Source organism: Sphaerodactylus townsendi, linkage group LG05, assembly GCF_021028975.2.
Source record: "Sphaerodactylus townsendi isolate TG3544 linkage group LG05, MPM_Stown_v2.3, whole genome shotgun sequence".
In the NCBI taxonomy this organism is placed as follows: Eukaryota; Metazoa; Chordata; class Lepidosauria; order Squamata; family Sphaerodactylidae; genus Sphaerodactylus; species Sphaerodactylus townsendi.
The window spans coordinates 135,626,982-135,645,922 of NC_059429.1; the positions used below are offsets into that span (position 1 = coordinate 135,626,982).

The 18,941-nt window shown below is 50.8% G+C and overlaps 1 protein-coding gene across 3 annotated transcripts in view; it reads left to right on the forward strand.

The window, feature by feature from the left end:
* The window catches only part of MYLK2 (myosin light chain kinase 2), a 41,751-nt gene extending 23,093 nt beyond the window's left edge, over window positions 1-18,658 (forward strand). For all 3 annotated transcript variants that reach the window (XM_048498127.1, XM_048498125.1, XM_048498128.1), the window contains exons 4-12: window positions 2,696-2,801; window positions 4,193-4,286; window positions 6,626-6,735; window positions 7,718-7,859; window positions 9,585-9,655; window positions 10,910-11,038; window positions 12,548-12,700; window positions 15,343-15,475; window positions 17,875-18,658. In XM_048498127.1, coding sequence (XP_048354084.1) covers window positions 2,696-2,801; window positions 4,193-4,286; window positions 6,626-6,735; window positions 7,718-7,859; window positions 9,585-9,655; window positions 10,910-11,038; window positions 12,548-12,700; window positions 15,343-15,475; window positions 17,875-17,955 — 1,019 coding nt within the window. In that variant the 3' untranslated portion in view covers window positions 17,956-18,658. The remainder of the gene's footprint in view (window positions 1-2,695; window positions 2,802-4,192; window positions 4,287-6,625; window positions 6,736-7,717; window positions 7,860-9,584; window positions 9,656-10,909; window positions 11,039-12,547; window positions 12,701-15,342; window positions 15,476-17,874) is intronic.
* Window positions 18,659-18,941: the final 283 nt, after the last annotated feature.

Here is an 18,941-nt window from a genome sequence, read left to right on the forward strand (position 1 = left end):
TCAGATTAGCCTGTGCACTCCCACACACGCCAGCTGGGTGACCTTGGGCTAGTCACAGCTTCTTGGAGCTCTCTCAGCCCCACCTACCTCACAGGTGTTTGTTGTGAGGGGGGAAGGGCAAGGAGATTGTCAGCCCCTTTGAGTCTCCTGCAGGAGAGAAAGGGGGGATATCAATCAAAACTCCTCCTCCTCCTCTTCCTCTTCCTCTTCCTCTTCTTCTTCTTCTTCTTCTGGCCTGGAGTCTTCTCAGTCTCCCAGGCTTCCTGCCCTCTTTCCCCACCTCCAGTACTAACTTTGGCCCCAGTTTGCGGCCTGTTGTGAACAGGGGCCAGAATGACCGGACAGCAGAAATCCAAAGCTAAACATGGTTCAATTGCCAGCATGGTGTAGTGGTTAAAAGCAGAGGGATTCTAATCTGGAGAACCGGGTTTGATTCCCCGCTCCTCCACCTGAGTGGCAGAGGCTTATCTGGTGAACCAGATGTGTTTTCCCACTTCTACATTCCTGCAGGGTGACCTTGGGACAGTCACAGTTCTCTCTGGACTCTCTCAGCCCCACCTACCTCACGAGGTGTTTGTTGTGGGGAAAGGAAAGGAACGGAGCTTGCAAGCCACCTGGAGTCTCCTTACCGGAGAGAAAGGTGGGGTAGAAATCCAAACTCTTCTTCTTGTCTTCTTCAACCACAGCCTCACAATTCTGAGTCTTGAACTGACGGCTGTGGTGTGATTTCTTTATTTCTTTAACTCTATTTGCAGGCCGCTCTTCCCCTTCCAGACCCTCGGTGGCTTCCAGCCCACAATGAATACAATAAAATTGGATATGCGAAAAGCAACAAACTACGTTAACTGTAGGATAGGCCACAATGGGGACCGAAAAACTCTCATACATTAAAATACAATAAATTGCTATTGTGGTGTGCAGAAAAATATAGGGGGGCGGGGAGAGTGGGAGCCGTAAATCTAGAGTCCCGCAGGGCCTAGATGTCATCTGACAGAGCGTTCCACAAAGCTGGAGCCGGGGCCAAAAACGCCCTGGCCCCAGTTGAGGCCAACGGGACATCTTTCCGGCCAGTCACTCTCTGGTAAAGCCAGTGTGCATTGATGAAGTTGCACAACTGCATAGCTCAGCTTGCCCGCTGTCGGATCATGGCCTCAGCAGTGGCGTTAGGAGGTTAAGAGCTCGTGTATCTAATCTGGAGGGACCAGGTTTGATTCCCAGCTCTGCCGCCTGAGTTGTGGAGGCTTATCTGGGGAATTCAGATTAGCCCGTGCACTCCCACACACGCCAGCTGACCTTGGGCTAGTCACAGTTTCTCGGAGCTCCCTCAGCCCCACCTACCTCACAGGGTGTTTGTTGTGAGGGGGGAAGGGCAAGGAGATTGTCAGCCCCTTTGAGTCTCCTGCAGGAGAGAAAGGGGGGATATGAATCCAAACTCCTCCTCCTCCTCTTCTTCTTCTTCTTCTTCTTCTTCTTCTTCTTCTTCTTCTTCTTCTTCTTCTTCTTCTTCTTCTTCTTCTTCTTCTTCAAGTGTTGAGGCCTCCAACCGATGCTTGGGTCACTTCAGTCATTAAGCTGACCATGGTCTGGATTTTGGCCAAGGCAGGACCCAGAGAGCTAACAAGCACAGTGCTGTTGCCATGCACTTCACCATGTTGCCAGTAGGTGGCAGCCTCTGAACGTGCCTTGGAGATGCCCGGCTTCTTGGCGCTCCGCCATCTCCTGGGATGCCCGCTGTAGCCGGAACAGCATCCTTCAACGTGTGTAATATTTCTGACACTGTCACAGGCCTTTCTTACCCATGTGGACATAATGAACTGGAGAGCCAGTGTGGTGAAGTGGTTAAGAGCAGGTGAATTCTAATCTGGAGAACCGGGTCTGATTCCCCACTCCTCCACCCGAGTGGCAGAGGCTTATCTGGTGAACCAGATGCGTTTCCGCACTCCTACGCATGAAGCCTGCTGGGTGACTTTGGGCCAGTCACAGTTCTCTCAGAACTCTCTCAGCCCCACCTGCCTCACAAGGTGTCTGTTGTGGGGAGAGGAAGGGAAAGGAGCTTGTCAGCCACCTTGAGTCTAATGTATTGTCGAAGGCTTTCACGGCCGGAATCGCTTGGGTGCTGTGTGGTTTCCGGGCGGTATGGCCGTGTTCAGGAGAGAATGCTGCTAGAACACGGCCATACAGCCCGGAAACCACACAGCACCCACCTTGAGTCTCCTTACAGGAGAGAAAGGGGGGACATAAATCAAACTCCTCCTCCTCCTCCTCCTCCTCCTCCTCTAAACAACCCTTCAGTGATTTTTCTTACACTCCATTTCAGAATAATACTGTCTTAAGCTGAAAACTCAACATTGGCGTTGATTTCGGTATTGATTTTGGCCTTCTAGGACAGTGGTGGCGAACCTTTGGCACTCCAGAAGTTATGGACTACAATTCCCATCAGCCCCTGCCAGCATGGCCAATTGGCTCTAGGTTCTAGGACTTCACTGAAATTCACTCACTCCAGGACTTCGCTCAACTTCACCTATTCTTTCCTTCCAGGACTTTGTGACTCCCATGTTGTGGACTCCCCTCTTCCTCGAGCTGTGAGGGTGGGGGGTTGGGAGGGGCCTCACCAGTGGAATAGCCCAGGGCCCTTCTTCATCTAGATCCTGAACAGCCCCAAACTTATTCTACCCTCCCCCCCGTTCCCTTCCAGACGACACGCCTCCCCCACCTGCGCCGTTCACCCACCGCATCGTCACCCTGAGGACGGCAGACATCAAGGAGAACTACACCATCAACACTAAAGAGACCCTTGGAGGGTAAGAGCGGGGAGGGAGCTGGAATCTTCCAGCTGGGGGTCAACTCACTGCCCTTGATGAACAAGGAACCCAGTGAACATGTGCACTCCCACACACGCCAGCTGGGTGACCTTGGGCTAGTCACAGCTTCTCGGAGCTCTCTCAGCCCCACCCACCTCACAGGGTGTTTGTTGTGAGGGAGCAAGGGCAAGGAGATTGTGAGCCCCTTTGAGTCTCCTGCAGGAGAGAAAGGGGGGATATAAATCCAAATTCTTCTTCTTCTTCTAAACTGAGGACCTCAGATTCTCCCTTTAAATCCATGCCCAAGGGGGTGGATTTAAAAGGAGAATCTGGGGAAATTTGGCGGGTGCCTGCTGTCAGGGGTGCAATTGTTAAGCTAGCAGCACCAAGCTTTTAGGGTATCTTTAGGAGACTCTCCTAATGATACCACCCAGGTTTGGTGAACTTGGGTTCAGGGGGTCCAAAGTTATGGACCCTCAAAGGTGTAACCCCATCTCCTATTAGCTCCCATTGTAAACAATGGGGGATGGGGCACCCCCTTTGGAAGTCCACAGCTTTGGACCCCCTGGACCAAACTTCACAAAAACCGGGTGGTATCAGTAAGAGACTCTCTTGATGATACCTGCCAGGTTTGGTGAAGTTTGGTTTAGGAGGTCCAACGTTATGGACCCTCAAAGGTGTAGCCCCCATCTTCTATTAGCTCCCATTGGAAACAATGGAGGATAGGGGCACCCCCTTTGGGGCACCCCCTTTGGGAGTCCATAACTTTGGACCCCCTGAACCAACCCTCACCATGGCCAACGTCCACTGATAGTCCTCTGCTCCATGAATCTGTCTCAAGCCCCTTTAAAAGTCATCTATGCCTGTGGCTATCACTACATCCTTGGGCAGCAAATGCCAAATGCGAATCACTCACGGGAGAGCCAGCGTGGTGTAGTGGTTACGAGCAGGTGCAGTCCAATCTGGAGAACTGGGCTTGATTCCCAGCTTTGCTACTTGAGCTGTGGAGGCTTATCTGGGGAACCAGATTAGTTTGTACACTCCAACACACTCCAGCTGGGTGACCTTGGGCTAGTCACAGTTCTTCAGAGTTCTCTCAGCCCCACCTACCTCACAGGGTGTTTGTTGTGAGGGGGGGAAGGGCAAGGAGATTGTCAGCCCCTTTCAGTATTCTTATAGGAGAGAAAGAGGGGGTATAAATCCAAACTCTTCTTCTTCTTCTTCTTCTAGATATGAGAGGCTGAGGCTTGTATTAAATGAGGTTACAGGTGCTTCAAGCTTTTCACAGCTAAGAATATCAATCCAAATCCAAATCCCTCTGGAAAGGGCAGGTTGGAAGAGAACTTCGGAACTGTTCTTCACCGCTCTCTTTTCTCCCTTTCTCGCTGCAGGGGAAAGTTTGGGGAAGTCCGTATGTGCTCAGTGAAGGAGACAGGACTCAAGCTTGCCGTGAAAAGTATCAAGAAGCAGGGGCCGAAGGACAGGGTACGTTCCCAGGCTGGTTCCGGGAGTGTGGGGCTCTGGGCGGATGTGGCGCCAAGTGCCGGGGCACACCCAGTGGTGGGATCCAAAAATTTTAGTAACAGGTTCCCTCGCCAGCCCCCCCTCAGCAAAGGGGGAAGAGGCGTACTTAGGCAAACCTGAGCCCTGGGCAAAACCTGGGCCACCCCACCATGACCCCCCAATTTTTTTTTTGCACCAGGTCATTTCTAAATCATCATCACATTATAGAAAAGGCCCCAAACCTGAACACAGCCATGGTGAAACACACAGGTTCTTTGATAGAGACTGGTGAGATAAAAGGTCCGAAAGGCTGAGAATCCATGAATTGCAGTACCTGAAAGGGATTCACCCAGTTCAGGGAGTGACATTATTAGTCGCAATTGCTATATGGGACCTTCCCGTTCAAAGGCAGGATGCCTCTCGGGGAGGCGAGGGCGTGGAGACGGAAAAGCGGACCCAATGAGTAACCCCCTCTCGGCACACACAAATAATTAGTCACCCACTCTCGGGAACTGGTGAGAACCGGCTGGATCCCACCTCTGGGCACACCTCTGGCGCTGGGCCACACATTCCGCTGTGTCTTTCTTGCCGAAGTCTTGTTTGGCTGTTGAAATAGGATGTGTGTAGATCGAGGGATGTGATAGCACCACTCTCTTCTACGTTGGTCCAACCCCACCTGGAATCCTGTGTTCTGAGCACCACAATTCAGGAAGGATATTGACAAGCTGGAACGGGTCCAGAGGAGGGTGGCCAAAATGGGGAAAGCTCTGGAATCCTTGCCCTACGACAGTGGTGGCGAACCTTTTGCACTCCAGATGTTTTGGACTACAATTCCCATCAGCCCCTGCCAGCATGGCCAATTGGCCATGCTGGCAGGGGCTCATGGGAATTGTAGTCCAAAACATCTGGAGTGCAAAAGGTTCGCCACCACGGCCCTACGAGGAACGACTAAGAGAGTTGAATATGTTTAGTCTAAGGAAGAGAAGATGAAGGGGTGACACGATAGCTGTGTTTAAATATCTGAAGGGATGTCGTGTTGGTGAGGGAGCAAGCTTGTTTTCTGCGGCTCCAGAGACTCAGACCAGGAGTCGCGGGTTCAAGGTGCAGGAAAAGAAATTCCACCTGAACATCAGGAAGAACTTCCTGACAGTCAGGGCTGTTCGATAGTGGAATGCACTACCTCGGAGTGTGGCGGAGTCTCCTCCTTTGGAGGTTTTTAAAGAGAGGCTGGATCGTCATCTGACAGGAGTGCTTTGATGTTGTGTTCCTGCATGGCAGGGGGTTGGACTGGATGGCCCTTGGGGGTCTCTTCCAACTCTATGATTCTGTGACCTCCCAATTTATGCTGGGTCAGGATGGGAGAGGGAGGGTTTTTTTAAACCCCTTCTAGCTCTGTTGGTGCTGCTGGGCCTTACGAGGGTTGTGAAAAAGTCATGCTCTGTTCCCTCCTTAAAAAGGCACCCTTTGTGGCCACGGGCACAAAGAGGGCACAGTATTGATGGGGAGGCCACTGAAGGGCATCTTATTCAGCCCCCCCAAAAAAACCCTGGAACTGACTGTGATGCTCTATTCCCTGTCCTGAGAGGTACAGAATGGATAAGAAAGGAGAGCAGGGAAGACTTGGGGGGCCGGCAAAATATGCCCCACTTTTCATCAGGGCTAACCCCCAACCAAGTGGATTCCTCAGGAGCCCCATAGAATGTGACACTGACTTTGCCCCAGTGGTGGGATCCAAAAACTTTAGTAACAGGTTCCCATGGTGGTGGGATTCAAACAGTGGCGTAGCGCCCATGGGGCTGGGCGGGGCACGACGGGGGCGTGGCCGGGCATTCCGGGGGCGGGGCATTAATAATTTCTCTGTTACTGTAAAAAAACTCTTACTGTAAAAAAAAGTTCCTAATTTCCAGCTGGTATCTTTCTGTCCATAATTCAAACTCGTTCTAGCAAGTCCTATGGTCTGCTGCCAACAGAAACAACGACTTCTCCTCTAATTGACTGCCTGTCAAATACTTAATACTTTCAAATACTTAATTTTGTTTCTAGAAATCAAAAGAAGGACACTTTCCTTAAACAAGGAACTTGACCATATTTCTAAAACATGTTTTTAAAACAGCCCAGCAGGGAGAATGATCCCGTTTTCTACCTTTGCTAACCAGCCACAAAGGAAACAACAGGACTTGATGATTTTTGGACCTAATGGAATTTCTAACGGAAAAGCAGACCCAATTAGTAACCCCCTCTCGGCACACACAAATAATTAGTAACCCGCTCTCGGGAACTGGTGAGAACCTGCTGGATCCAACCTCTGCTTTGCCCCACAGGAGATGGCGGAAGTGGAAATCGACGTGATGAATCAGTTGAATCACAGGAATTTGATCCAGCTGTACGACGCCATTGAGACGCCCAGAGATATCATGCTCTTCATGGAGTTGTGAGTTGCGAGGGTGGGCACCCAATTAACCATCTGCCCCTGATCTTTCCTGCTGTCTGTGAACGGGGGGAGGGGGGGTCGGTGAACTGGGAGGGACTCACCAGAGGCATAGCGAGGGAAAATGGTGCCTGAGGCAACACCTGCTCCGTGACCCCAACGGCGTCCACCCGGGGCACCTGTCCCCAACCCGCCCATGGTAGCTATGTCACTGTGTCGCACTTAGTTCAGGAAGTGGATAATGGGAGAGGAAGAATAAAAGTTGCCAAATACCAGAGGCAATTAAAAAAATCTACGAAAGGGAAGAGACATGAAGAGACTAGAAGACAGGAGAATGAATGATGAAAAAGATAAGCAAAAATTATTTCCAGGGACCTCCAGTGTGGCACCTGCCAAATGTTTTAGAAAGTGGGCGGAGCCAGATGGGGCTTTGCCCAGCGTTGCTTCCAATTGGCCACTTGAAACTTGATTGGCAGTGCACTGTGTGTCTGAAGGTTAGCCGTGGCGCCCCTTGTGTTACTGGCTGTGGTTCCTGTGGCCACTATCTCGTGGCCACACTGTGTCAGAATTCCAAAAATGCCCACAGGCGACGCATTTTACGACAATTTATTTAGGGGAAGGGAGTCAAAATGCAATAAAAAGAGCCCGGCCCGGTTAAGCTGACACCCCCTGTGATGTCGTAGCGTAGGAGGTTAAGAGCTCGTGTATCTAATCTGGAGGAACCGGGTTTGATTCCCAGCTCTGCCACCTAGGCTGCGGAGGCTTATCTGGGGAATTCAAATTAGCCTGTGCACTCCCACACACGCCAGCTGGGTGACCTTGGGCTAGTCACAGCTTCTCGGAGCTCTCTCAGCCCCACCTACCTCCCAGGGTGTTTGTTGTGAGGGGGGAAGGGCAAGGAGATTGTCAGCCCCTTTGAGTCTCCTGCAGGAGAGAAAGGGGGGATATAAACCCAAACTCTTCTTCTTCTCTCTTCTCTGCCCAGCGTGGAAGGCGGGGAGCTCTTTGAGCGAATCATCGACGAGGATTACCAGCTGACCGAAGTGGACTGCATGGTCTTCGTGCGGCAGATCTGCGATGGGATCCTCTTCATGCACCAAATGGGGGTGCTGCATTTGGACCTCAAGGTATGGAAGCCTTGGCGGGGGAGGCACCTGCTCACGGGCAGCGGGGATGTAAGTTGTCCTGGGCTGCCGGTTTGATACTCCTGCTCTATGGCGTCATGTCCTGCTGTTTATCCCTGCCTTTGACCTGGGTGACCAAGGCGAGCCCCATCTCCTCAGATCTCACCATAAGCATAAGCATTTTATTGTCATTGTGCAGGCACAACGAAATTCACAGCAGCATTCCTCAATGCACACAATTTCAGACTCATACCCCATCCTCACTTTCCCCTTCCTCCACCCATCCCTACACAGCCCCAAACACATCAACACGAAGCCGCGGAGTTCAGCATCGCCACAGCTCTAGAGCAGAAGCTGTCTCTAAGCCTCTTGGTTCTAGTTTTGATAGACCTGTATCATCTGGCGGATGGTCACAGTTCAAAAAGAGAGTGTGCCGGATGAGGCGGGCCTCTCAGAATATTTTGGGCTTTCTTTAGGCTTTGGGAATCATAGAGTTCTTCCGAGGAGGGGAGAGGGCAGCCGATAATCCTCTGTGCAGTAGTGATCCCCCTTTGGAGCGCCTTCCTATCTGCCACTGTGCAACTGGAGAACCATACACAGATGCAGTAGGTTAAGACACTCTCTATAGCACAGCGGTAAAAGGACACCAGGAGTTTTCCGTTCAGTTGTTGTTTCCTTAACAGTCTCAGATAGTACAGTCTTTGCTGGGCCTTCTTAACCACCGTGCCAGTCTGTACGCCCCAGGTCAAGTCCTCTTTAATTGTAATGCCCAGAAGCAAGGGCAACCCTGACTGGTGTCGAGATGGGAGAACATCCAGGAAATCCAGGGTTGCAATACAGAGGCAGGCGATGGCAAACCACCTCTGTTCATCTCTTGCCATGAGTTGGCTGCTGTTTTGGGATCTGCAAGTCTTAGCAGACCACAAACTGAACATGAGTCAGCAGTGTGATGCGGCGGCCAAGAAAGCCAATGTGATTCTGGCCTGTATTAATAGGAGTGCAGCGTCAAGATCGAGGGATGTAATAGTATCTCTCTATTCTGCATTGGTTAGACCTCACCTGGAATATTGTGTGCAGTTCTGGGCACTGCAATTCAAGAAGGATATTAAGCTGGAACGGGTCCAGAGGAGGGCAACCAAAATGGTCAAAAGAATCCATACCCTACGATATAGGTGTCAAACTCGCGGCCCTCCAGATGTTATGGACTACAGTTCCCATCACCCCCTGCCAGCATCATGCTGGCAGGGGATGATGGGAACTGTAGTCCATAACATCTGGAGGGCCGCGAGTTTGACACCTGTGCCCTACGAGGAGAGACTTAGGGAGCTGGGGATGTTTGGTCTGGAGAAGAGAAGGTTAAGAGATGACTTGATAGCCCTGTTTAGATATTTGAAGGGATGTCATGTTGGTGAGGGAGCAAGCTTGTTTTCTGCTGCTCCAGAGACTAAGACCAGGAGTCATGGGTTCAAGGTGAAGGAAGACAGAGTTCATTTAAACATCAGGAAAAACTTCCTGAGAGTCAGGGCTGTTCAACAGTGCACTACCTTGGAGTGTGGTGGAGTCTCCTTCCTTGGAGGTTTTTAAGTAGAGACTGGATGTTCATCTGTCAGGAGTGCTTTGATTGTGTGTTCCTGCATGGCAGGTGGATTGGACTTGATGGCCCTTGGGGTCTCTTCCCACTTTACGGTTGCATGATTCAATGAAGGCGCTGTTTCTCTCCCTCTGCAGCCGGAAAACATCCTTTGTGTGACAGCCACTGGTCACATGGTGAAGATCATCGATTTTGGACTCGCCCGAAGGTAACGCCCTGCGCCTCGCCCTCCTGGACCAGCCTCTGCCCGTTGCCCTCTGCTCCTTTTCTGCCTCTGTTCAATGCCGGGCCTCGCTCCTCCCAGGCGAAAGAGAAGGGTTAGAAAGTGGTTTGCAGCCTGGACGTTTTCAAGGGGGATCAGCAAGAAGGTCTAAGCTTGCGCTCCTCTGCCCGACGGCTCTGCAAATTCAATCCTCACCTTCAGATTCATTGGTGGTCACAGTTTTGGGGAAAGCACTTATGATATATGCTTGATGCGTGTTTGTTCTCTGAACACCCTGTGTAGGGTGGGAGAACCTCAGCCTTTGCATAGAGCACATCCCAGGTTTGAGGAGAGAAAAAGGGGATATAAATCCAAACTCCTCCTCCTGCTCCTCCTCCTCTTCCTCCTCCTCCTCCTCCTCCACCACCACCTCCTCCTCCTCCTCCTCCTCCTCCTCCACCTCCTCCTCCTCTTCCTCCTCCTCCTCCTCCTCCACCACCACCACCACCACCTCCTCCTCCTCCTCCTCTTCCTCCTCCTCCTCCACCACCACCTCCTCCTCCTCCTCCTCCTCCTCCTCCTCCTCTTCCACCTCCTCCTCTTCCTCTTCCTCTTCCTCTTCCTCCTCCTCTTCCTCCTCCTCCTGCTCCTCCTCTTCCTCTTCCTCTTCCTCTTCCTCTTCTTCCTCCTCCTCCTCCTCCTCCTCCTCCTCTTCTTCTTCTTCTTCTTCTTCTTCTTCTTCTTCTTCTTCTTCTTCTTCTTCTTCTTCTTCTTCTTCTTCTTCTTCTTCTTCTTCTTCTTCTGTGGCGTAGGAGGTTAAGAGCTCCTGTATCTAATCTGGAGGAACCGGGTTTGATTCCCAGCTCTGCCACCTGAGCTGTGGAGGCTTATCTGGGGAATTCAGATTAGCCTGTACACTCCCACACACACCAGCTGGGGGACCTTGGGCTAGGCACAGCTTCTCGGAGCTCTCTCAGCCCCACCTACCTCACAGGGTGTTTGTTGTGAGGGGGGAAGGGCAAGGAGATTGTCAGCCCCTTTGAGTCTCCTGCAGAAGAGAAAGGGGGGATATAAATCCAAACTCCTCCTCCTCCTCCTCCTCCTCCTCCTCCTCTTCTTCTTCTATCAAAAAAAGAACTAAGATTAGTCTGGCATGAGTTGACTCTGAGAATCCCATGTTGACTTTTAGCGATCACGGCATTCCCTTATAAGTGCTCACAGACTGTCTGTTTAGTGATCTGCTCTGTCTACTCTCCCCAGGTTCGATCCCGATGAGAAACTGAAGGTGAACTTTGGCACCCCGGAATTCCTGTCGCCCGAAGTGGTCAGCTACGAGCAGGTCTCCTATACCACTGACATGTGGAGCATGGGGGTGATCGCATACATGCTGTGAGTGACCCTCCCACCTCGGAACATTTTCAGTTCGGGTCTCACGCGGTGGTGGGATTCCAATAATTTAACAACTGGTTGTTTACAAGCACCATTTTAACAACCGGTTCTGCCGAAGTGGTGCGAACCGGCTGAATCCCACCACTAGTCTCACTTCTTGTGGGTTATGACATGGGAAAGACTTCCAAGAAGGAGAGCTCTACCAGTGGCTAATGGCTGGGGGAGGGGGGACTGTTGGGAACCTCCATAATCGGAGCCAAAGAATCATAAGCCCCTTCCGCACATGCAAAATAATGCGTTTTCAAACCACTTTCACAACTGTTTGCAAGTGGATTTTGCCATTCCGCACAGCTTCAAAGAGCACTGAAAGCAGTTTGAAAGTGCATTATTCTGCATGTGCGGAATGAGCCATAGAGTTGGAAGAGACCCCAAGGGCCATCAAGTCCAACGCAAGAAGACATAATCAAAGCACTCCTAACAGATGGCCATCCAGTCTGTCTTTAAAAACCTCCACAGAAGGAGACTCCACCACACACACACGGAGGCAGTGCATTCCACTGTCGAACAGCCCTGACGGTCAGGAAGTTCTTCCTGATGTTTAGGTGGACTCTCTTTTCCTTCACCTCGAACCCGTGACTCCTGGTCCTAGTCTCTGCAGCAGCAGAAAACAAGCTTGCTCCCTCACCAACATGACATCCCTTCAAATATCATGTCACCTCTTAACCTTCTTAAAATGGCTATCATCAGTGGTGGGATCCAAAAATTTTAGTAACCGTTTCCCATGGTGGTGGGATTCAAACTGTGGCGTAGCACCAATGGGGATGGGCGGGGCACGACGGGGGCGTGGCCGGGCATTCCGGGGGCGGGGCATTCCTGAGCGGGGCTGTGGCAAGGATGCAGCCGCTACACCGGTCGTTGGGCGGGAAACGAATGCACGCAGGCGCAGGCTGCCACGCACGCCGGTGCACCTCCTGCTAGACTGCTTAAAGTTCTGCGTGCTACTGCTGAGAGGAAAAATGAGGCAAAACTGAGGCAAAAATCACATGGCAAAATCACCCATTAGTAACCCCCTCTCGGCACACACAAATAATTAGTAACCTACTCTCGGGAACCTGTGAGAACCTGCTGGATCCCACCTCTGGCTATCATGTCACCTCTTAACCTTCTCTTCTCCAGACTAAACATCCCCAGCTCCCTAAGTCAGCCTTTGAATCCCAGTGCCAGGAGGCAAGGGGAAGGCCTTGGCCTCTGTGCCCTGTTGTTGGCCCACTGGAGTAACTGGTTAGCCACTGTGTGAGGCAGGATGCTGGACTCGATGGGCCACTGCGCAAGGATTTTGAGGCCTAGATGCCGTGATTCACTGGGGTTTTTCAGTGGTGACTCGTGTCGTCAGGGTGCTGGTTCTGAAGAAACTGGGTTTTGCACGTGAAATGGGGCTGCGGTGACTAACTGGCTTTCCTTCATGTTCCCACCCTCTCCCCCTCCTTTTCCACCCGTCTTCTCTCTCAGGCTGAGTGGGCTGTCCCCTTTCTTGGGTGACAACGACACAGAAACTCTGAACAACGTCCTCGCGGCCAACTGGTATTTCGACGAGGAAGCCTTCGAGGGCATCTCGGAGGAAGCCAAGGACTTTGTCTCCAACTTGATCATCAAGGACAAAAGGTTTGGGCCGAGCCAAGGAACGTGAGCTCAGATAGTGGCAGACCCGGGGACCAGAAGGTCGCCAGCCTCCAGGAAGTGCCTGGAGATCTCCCAGACTTACAACTGATCTTCAGGCACCAGAAACCAGTTGTGCATGCCTCCGTAGACATGCAAGGTTGGGAAGTAATTTTTTCAAAAATAAGACACGTGTCTGTGCGAAGGCATGACAACAACCCGGATTGTTTCCAGGGGCTCCAATCGCTGCCTGCATGGATGCATGCGAACACAAAAACAGGAAAACTGGTTTTTTTATCCTGACTGCCACCCCCGGAAACTTATTATTATTATTATTATTATTATTATTATTATTATTATTATTATTATTATTATTATTATTATTATTATTATTATTATTATTATTATTATTAAGGCATTTGCAATCTCAATCTTGATCCTCGTTGATCTGAAATTGCAAATGCCTTAACAGTCCAGGTGCTCAGGAGCAACAGCCGCAGAAGGCCCTTGCTTTCACCTCCTGCAGGTGAGCTCCCAAAGGCACCTGGTGGGCCACTGCGAGTAGCAGAGTGCTGGACTAGATGGACTCTGGTCTGATCCAGCTGGCTTCTTCTTATGTTCTTGTTCTTGTTCTTGTTCTTCTTTTTATCTATCTATCTATCTATCTATCTATCTATCTATCTATCTATCTATCTATCTATCTATCTATCTATCTATCTATCTATCTATCTATCTATCTATCTATCTATCTATCTATCTATCGTAATCTCAAATATAAATACGGCTCTATAACATTAAAAGAACTAAACCCATTTAAAATACAGCATACAATATACAGCGTCCAACAGTTTAAAAACCCCATTCTCTGTGTGGAAGGGGCCTGTAGTTCCCTCCCCTGCTGCAGTTTGTAGAAATATGGAGGGGGGGGGGGGTTGGGTTACACAAAGAACCTGTTTGTTTCCTGCCTCCTTTTTTTAACCTGGAATTTTAGGCTGAAGGGAAGTGTTTATTTGGTTTTCGGTATCAGGACGAGTTGAAATTCGGCGCCGTCTTACTCAGACGTAAGGCCTGCGGAGCACAAACCAAACAGTAAGATGCAGCCAAGGTTAAGCCCAGGTTAAGACTTTAATGGGAGAGGTCAGGAAGTTTAGATTAGCAGGCCAACAACTGCTTAGCTGGACTAGGTCATGCACGTTTGTTTGCAGAGAAGCCGCTGAGGAACTTTCTCTGAACTTTCTCTGAACTTTCTCTTAAAATTTTATCTTTTCATTCATTCATTCATTCATTCATTCATTCATTCATTCATTCATTCATTCATTCATTCATTCATTCATTCATTCATTCATTCATTCATTGTATTTATACCCTGCCTTTCTATAGTCATAGTCAAGGTAGCTAACGAAAAGTGCTGAGAGAAATGTAGGGAAAGTCAGGGGAGCGGCAAAGGGAGCTCCTCGTCACATCCTGACATCCAAGGAACCAAATACACGCAAAACCCTCCCTTCACACCTTTGTTTTATTGTAGGAGCAGCAGTGGCGCAGGAGGTTAAGAGCTCGTGTATCTAATCTGGAGGAACCAGGTTTGATTCCCCGCTCTGCCGCCTGAGCTGTGGAGGCTTATCTGGGGAATTCAGATTGGCCTGTGCACTCCCACACATGCCAGCTGTAGTTCTTCTTCTTCTTCTTCTTCTTCTTCTTCTTCTTCTTCTTCTTCTTCTTCTTCTTCTTCTTCTTCTTCTTCTTCTTCTTCTTCTTCTTCTTCTTCTTCTTCTTCTTCTTCTTCTTCTTCTTCTTCTTCTTCTTCTTCTTCTTCTTCTTCTTCTTCTTCTTCTTCTTCTTCTTCTTCTTCTCAGCCCCACCTACCTCCCAGGGTGTTTGTTGTGAGGGGGGAAGGGCAAGGAGATTGTCAGCCCCTTTGAGTCTCCTGCAGGAGAGAAAGGGGGATATAAATCCAAACTCTTCTTCTTCTTCTAGTTTGTGATCCTTATAACAACCCTGCAGGGTGGGACAATATTGTTATGCTTCTGATAGGAAGCTGAGGGCATGAGATGAGCATGTGAGCTCAGGGCAGAGGTGCAACTGAAGAAGAAGAAGACTTTATTTACAGTCAATGACCAGATATATTACAAATCTCCAAAATATCTACAACCATACAAGAATGCAGATCTCTCTCCCGTATTCCAGCACTATCCATCTATATATCATTATACTTTGTAATCACACCAAACAGCATAAAAATACTAAACAAAACAAAAATATCTAAGGGGGATGCCATATTCAGATCATTTTTTCTTTTTCATAATGAATAGACAGAATTTTGCTACCCATTTAGTAATATTCTCCTTCTTATCTTGTAATAGTTTTTCACAACAAACTTTATCAGAACAATATGTCGTTTTGTGTAGTAGATGTGACAGGGCAGAGGTGAGATTCAAATCAGGGGCATTCAAGTTTGCAGCGAAGCCTTTGGGTCAACAGCATCGCAGCGAAGAGCTAAGTCAGGAGTCGGGCAAAACAAAGTGCAGAGGATGCTGGGAGGGAAGGGCTCAAGGCCAGGTGATGTGTCAAGGTGTATCAGCTGGGGGTTCAGGAGCACAGCATCTGCCAGGCGTGGCTCCCTCATAATTTCTCTTTCGCCCTCCCCGTAGCCGTCGCTTGAATGCCGGAGAGTGCCTTCAGCACCCCTGGCTCAATAACCTGGCGGACAAGGCCAAACGGGTCAACCGGCGCTTAAAATCCCAGATCCTGCTCCGGAAGTACGTCATGCGGAGGCGCTGGAAGGTAACAGAAGGGATCTGCTGGTTCTGAGATTGGGGGGAAGATGGGGGTTTATTGATTGATTGATTGATTGATTGATTGATTGATTGATTGATTGATTGATTGATTGATTGATTGATTTCGTATACCGCCCTATCCCCAAAGGGCTCAGGGCGGTGAACAATATAAAAGCATATATAAACATAAATATATAAAAGTTTAAAATTTTCATTCTAAAACAGTATCCCACGAACCCATATGCAACCCTCCCAAGAAGAGTGATGGGTCCCGATGATGTTAGGGACCCTATACAGCAGGGGGGAGGATGAAAGCAGGGCACCCTCAGCGGCTGGTCTCTCCAAAGGCCCGGTGGAACAATTCGGTCTTGCAGGCCCTATGGAACTCTCCAAGGTCCCGCAGGGCCCGGACAGCTGGTGGCAGAGTGTTCCACCAGGCAGGGGCCAGAGCCGTGAAGGCCCTGGCCCGAGTGGAGGCCAGCCGCGTCATTGAGGGGCCAGGGATCTCCAGTAAATTGGCCTCTGCTGAGCGCAGAGGTCGACTCGGGACATATGGGGTAATGCGGTCCCGAAGGTACGAGGGTCCCAGGCTGCGTAAGGCCTTGAAGGTCAACACCAACACCTTGAAGATGATTCGGAACTCCACTGGGAGCCAATGTCTTGGTTGGCATCTGGGGCCTCCCGTGTGTCCCGGTTCCCGTGAGCGAGTCGTGCAAAGCTCCCGGCTCTGCTGCCTGCTTTCTGAAGCTGTGCTTGCTTTCTCTCTGGGGCCGCCCTCTCCAGGGGAGGTGAGTGGGGAAAGGGGGCTTGACGGGCGCAACGAGCAGCCAGTCGGAATCAGTTCTCTGTGGCCCCTTCCGAGGCGACTCAGGTTCGACTCGTGTTGGCGGAATCGTTACCTGAGCTCGAGTCCTCCCGTTTCTCCGCACAGAAGCCGACTCGTGTCTCCGGAGCCGAGCTCAGAGGGCGGGACCACCTCCCCGCGTTGCGTTCTGATTGGGATGAGTCTCCCTTTCTGCGCATGCCCAAAGCTTCTCACCGCCGCCACGAGTCTCCTGTTCTGCACATGGGCAAAATACTGAGCTGTGATTGGCTGGCTGGCAGAGTCGAGGCGACGGAGATTCCGCACTCGGCCGGCTTCGGCTCGAGCGCAACCCGAGTTCGCCAGTCGACTTGACTCCCCAGTCGAGCTCGGAAATTCAACGGCGAGAGGGGGGTGAGTCGAGTCAGACACGAGTCCGACGCTACGTCTGTGCGGAGGACTCGGATCAGACCCAAGTCGATCTAAGGTCGACTCCTACAATGCGGAAGGGGCCTGCGTCGCCTTCTGCCACGGGCATTCTCAGAGCTCAGTGTTGTAAAATAATGCTTCGGTGTGGTGAGGACTCCAGATCAATCTCCACTGTAATATCTATGCTGAGCCATAGTTTTTGGATTCCAGCGTGGCATAGTGGTTAAGAGCAGGTGGATTCTAATCTGGAGAACCGGGTTTGATTCCCCACTCCTCCACCTGAGTGGCGGAGGCTTATCTGGTGAACCAGATGTGTTTCCGCACTCCTGCATGCCTGCTGGGTGACCTTGGGCTAGTTACAGTTTTCTCTGAACTCTCTCAGCCCCACCCGCCTCACAAGGTGTCTGTTGTGGGGAGAGGAAGGGAAAGGAGCTTGTAAGGAGCAGCAGTGGCGTAGGAGGTTAAGAGCTCGTGTATCTAATCTGGAGGAACCGGGTTTGATTCCCAGCTCTGCCACCTGAGCTGTGGAGGCTTATCTGGGGAATTCAGATTAGCCTGTGCACTCCCACACACGCCAGCTGGGTGACCTTGGGCTAGTCACAGCTTCTCGGAGCTCTCTCAGCCCCACCCACCTCACAGGGTGTTTGTTGTGAGGGGGGAAGGGCAAGGAGATTGTCAGCCCCTTTGAGTCTCCTGCAGGAGAGAAAGGGGAGATATAAATTCAACTCTTCTTCTTCTTCTTCTTCTTCTTCTTCTTCTTCTTCTTCTTCTTCTTCTTCTTCTTCTTCTTCTTCTTCTTCTTCTTCTTCTTCTTCTTCTTCTTCTTCTTCTTCTTCTTCTTCTTTGCCACCTTGGGTCTCCTTATAGGAGAGAAAGGTAGGGATGTAAATCCAAACTAAATCCAAACTCCCCTCCTCCTTGTCTTCTCCTCCTCCTCCTCCTCCTCCTCCTCCTCCTCCTCCTCTTGGTGGGGGGGCATAATGGGAGAGATGGTCCCGCAAATTGGCAGAACTGACCCATTTTGCCGAATTCCACTTTTCCTTCATGCAGAACGTTCGGGGTTTCTAAAGGAAATGCCGAATGCTCCCAGGCTCACTTATGAGCATTCCGTATTGACACCTCATTCCATTTTGGGTAACTTTCTAAAAAAAAACACACAACTGTTTCCCCTGCAGAAAAACTTCATTGGCGTCTGTGCTGCTAACCGTTTCAAGAAAATCACCAGCTCGGGGGCCCTGACCGCCCTGGGAGTCTGAGCACAGGAGTGCCGGGAACTGAGCGGAAATTGAGCCACGCGCAAACGGAGGGGAGGCGACCCGAGAGGTGAAGCTCGAACTGTGTACAACGCCCCACATCGTGGGAAGTTCCTCTCCGAGAGGAATGGAGTGCATCGTGGATGTCGGCCTGGTTTCTGTGGCTTCCCAGAGAACTGGGGTGGGGGCAGGGGAGGGGGGAGGGAGGGAGGGAGCTGGTGGACGTCAGCTTAGGATTGTCCCAGGCCGGTTGCAACTATTATCGACTGCTTGTTACCTCTCTGCTGATATGAGCCTTCTTTTGCCGACTGAACCGCGTTTGGGACACTCACTGCTGATCGAGTCCGCCTTCGGGACTTTTCTCTCTGCACGAGCCAGCCGCCGAGAGCGGTTCCCACATTACTTTGGCATACCTCACTGAGCGGCGGCTGGGGAGGGGTTTTCCTGCCGGAACCCCATCTGGACTGGCTTCGTCTCCATTTCGTCTCTGGCCCCGGGTTCGAAAGCACCCCCGGGGACTTCCTCGCTCTGCATTTCCCCCTGTGACCAGTCCGTCCCATTAGATCTCCAGCTGACGCCAACTGGGACTTGTCCTGCATTGCTGTCTTCCTCCAAACTGTCAACTCGGTTCTGCTGGGGAGATTGGACTCGAGCCCGGGGGGGGGTGTTTGCTTCTCTCTGATTGAATAAGTTGTTGCCAAAAGTTGTCCAGATTTTATCCTCGGTATTTGACTACTAGAGATTTTATCCTCAGTATTTGACTACTAGAGCAGGGGTCTGCAACCTGTGGCTCTCCAGATGTTCATAGACTACAATTCCCATCAGCCCCTGCCAGCATGACAATACTAGAACCAGGGGGCATTCATTGAAAATGCTGGGGGGAAGAATTAGGACTAATAAAAGGAAACGCTTCTTCACGCAACGTGTGATTGGTGTTTGGAATAGGCTGCCACAGGAGGTAGTGATGGCCACTCACCTGGATAGCTTTA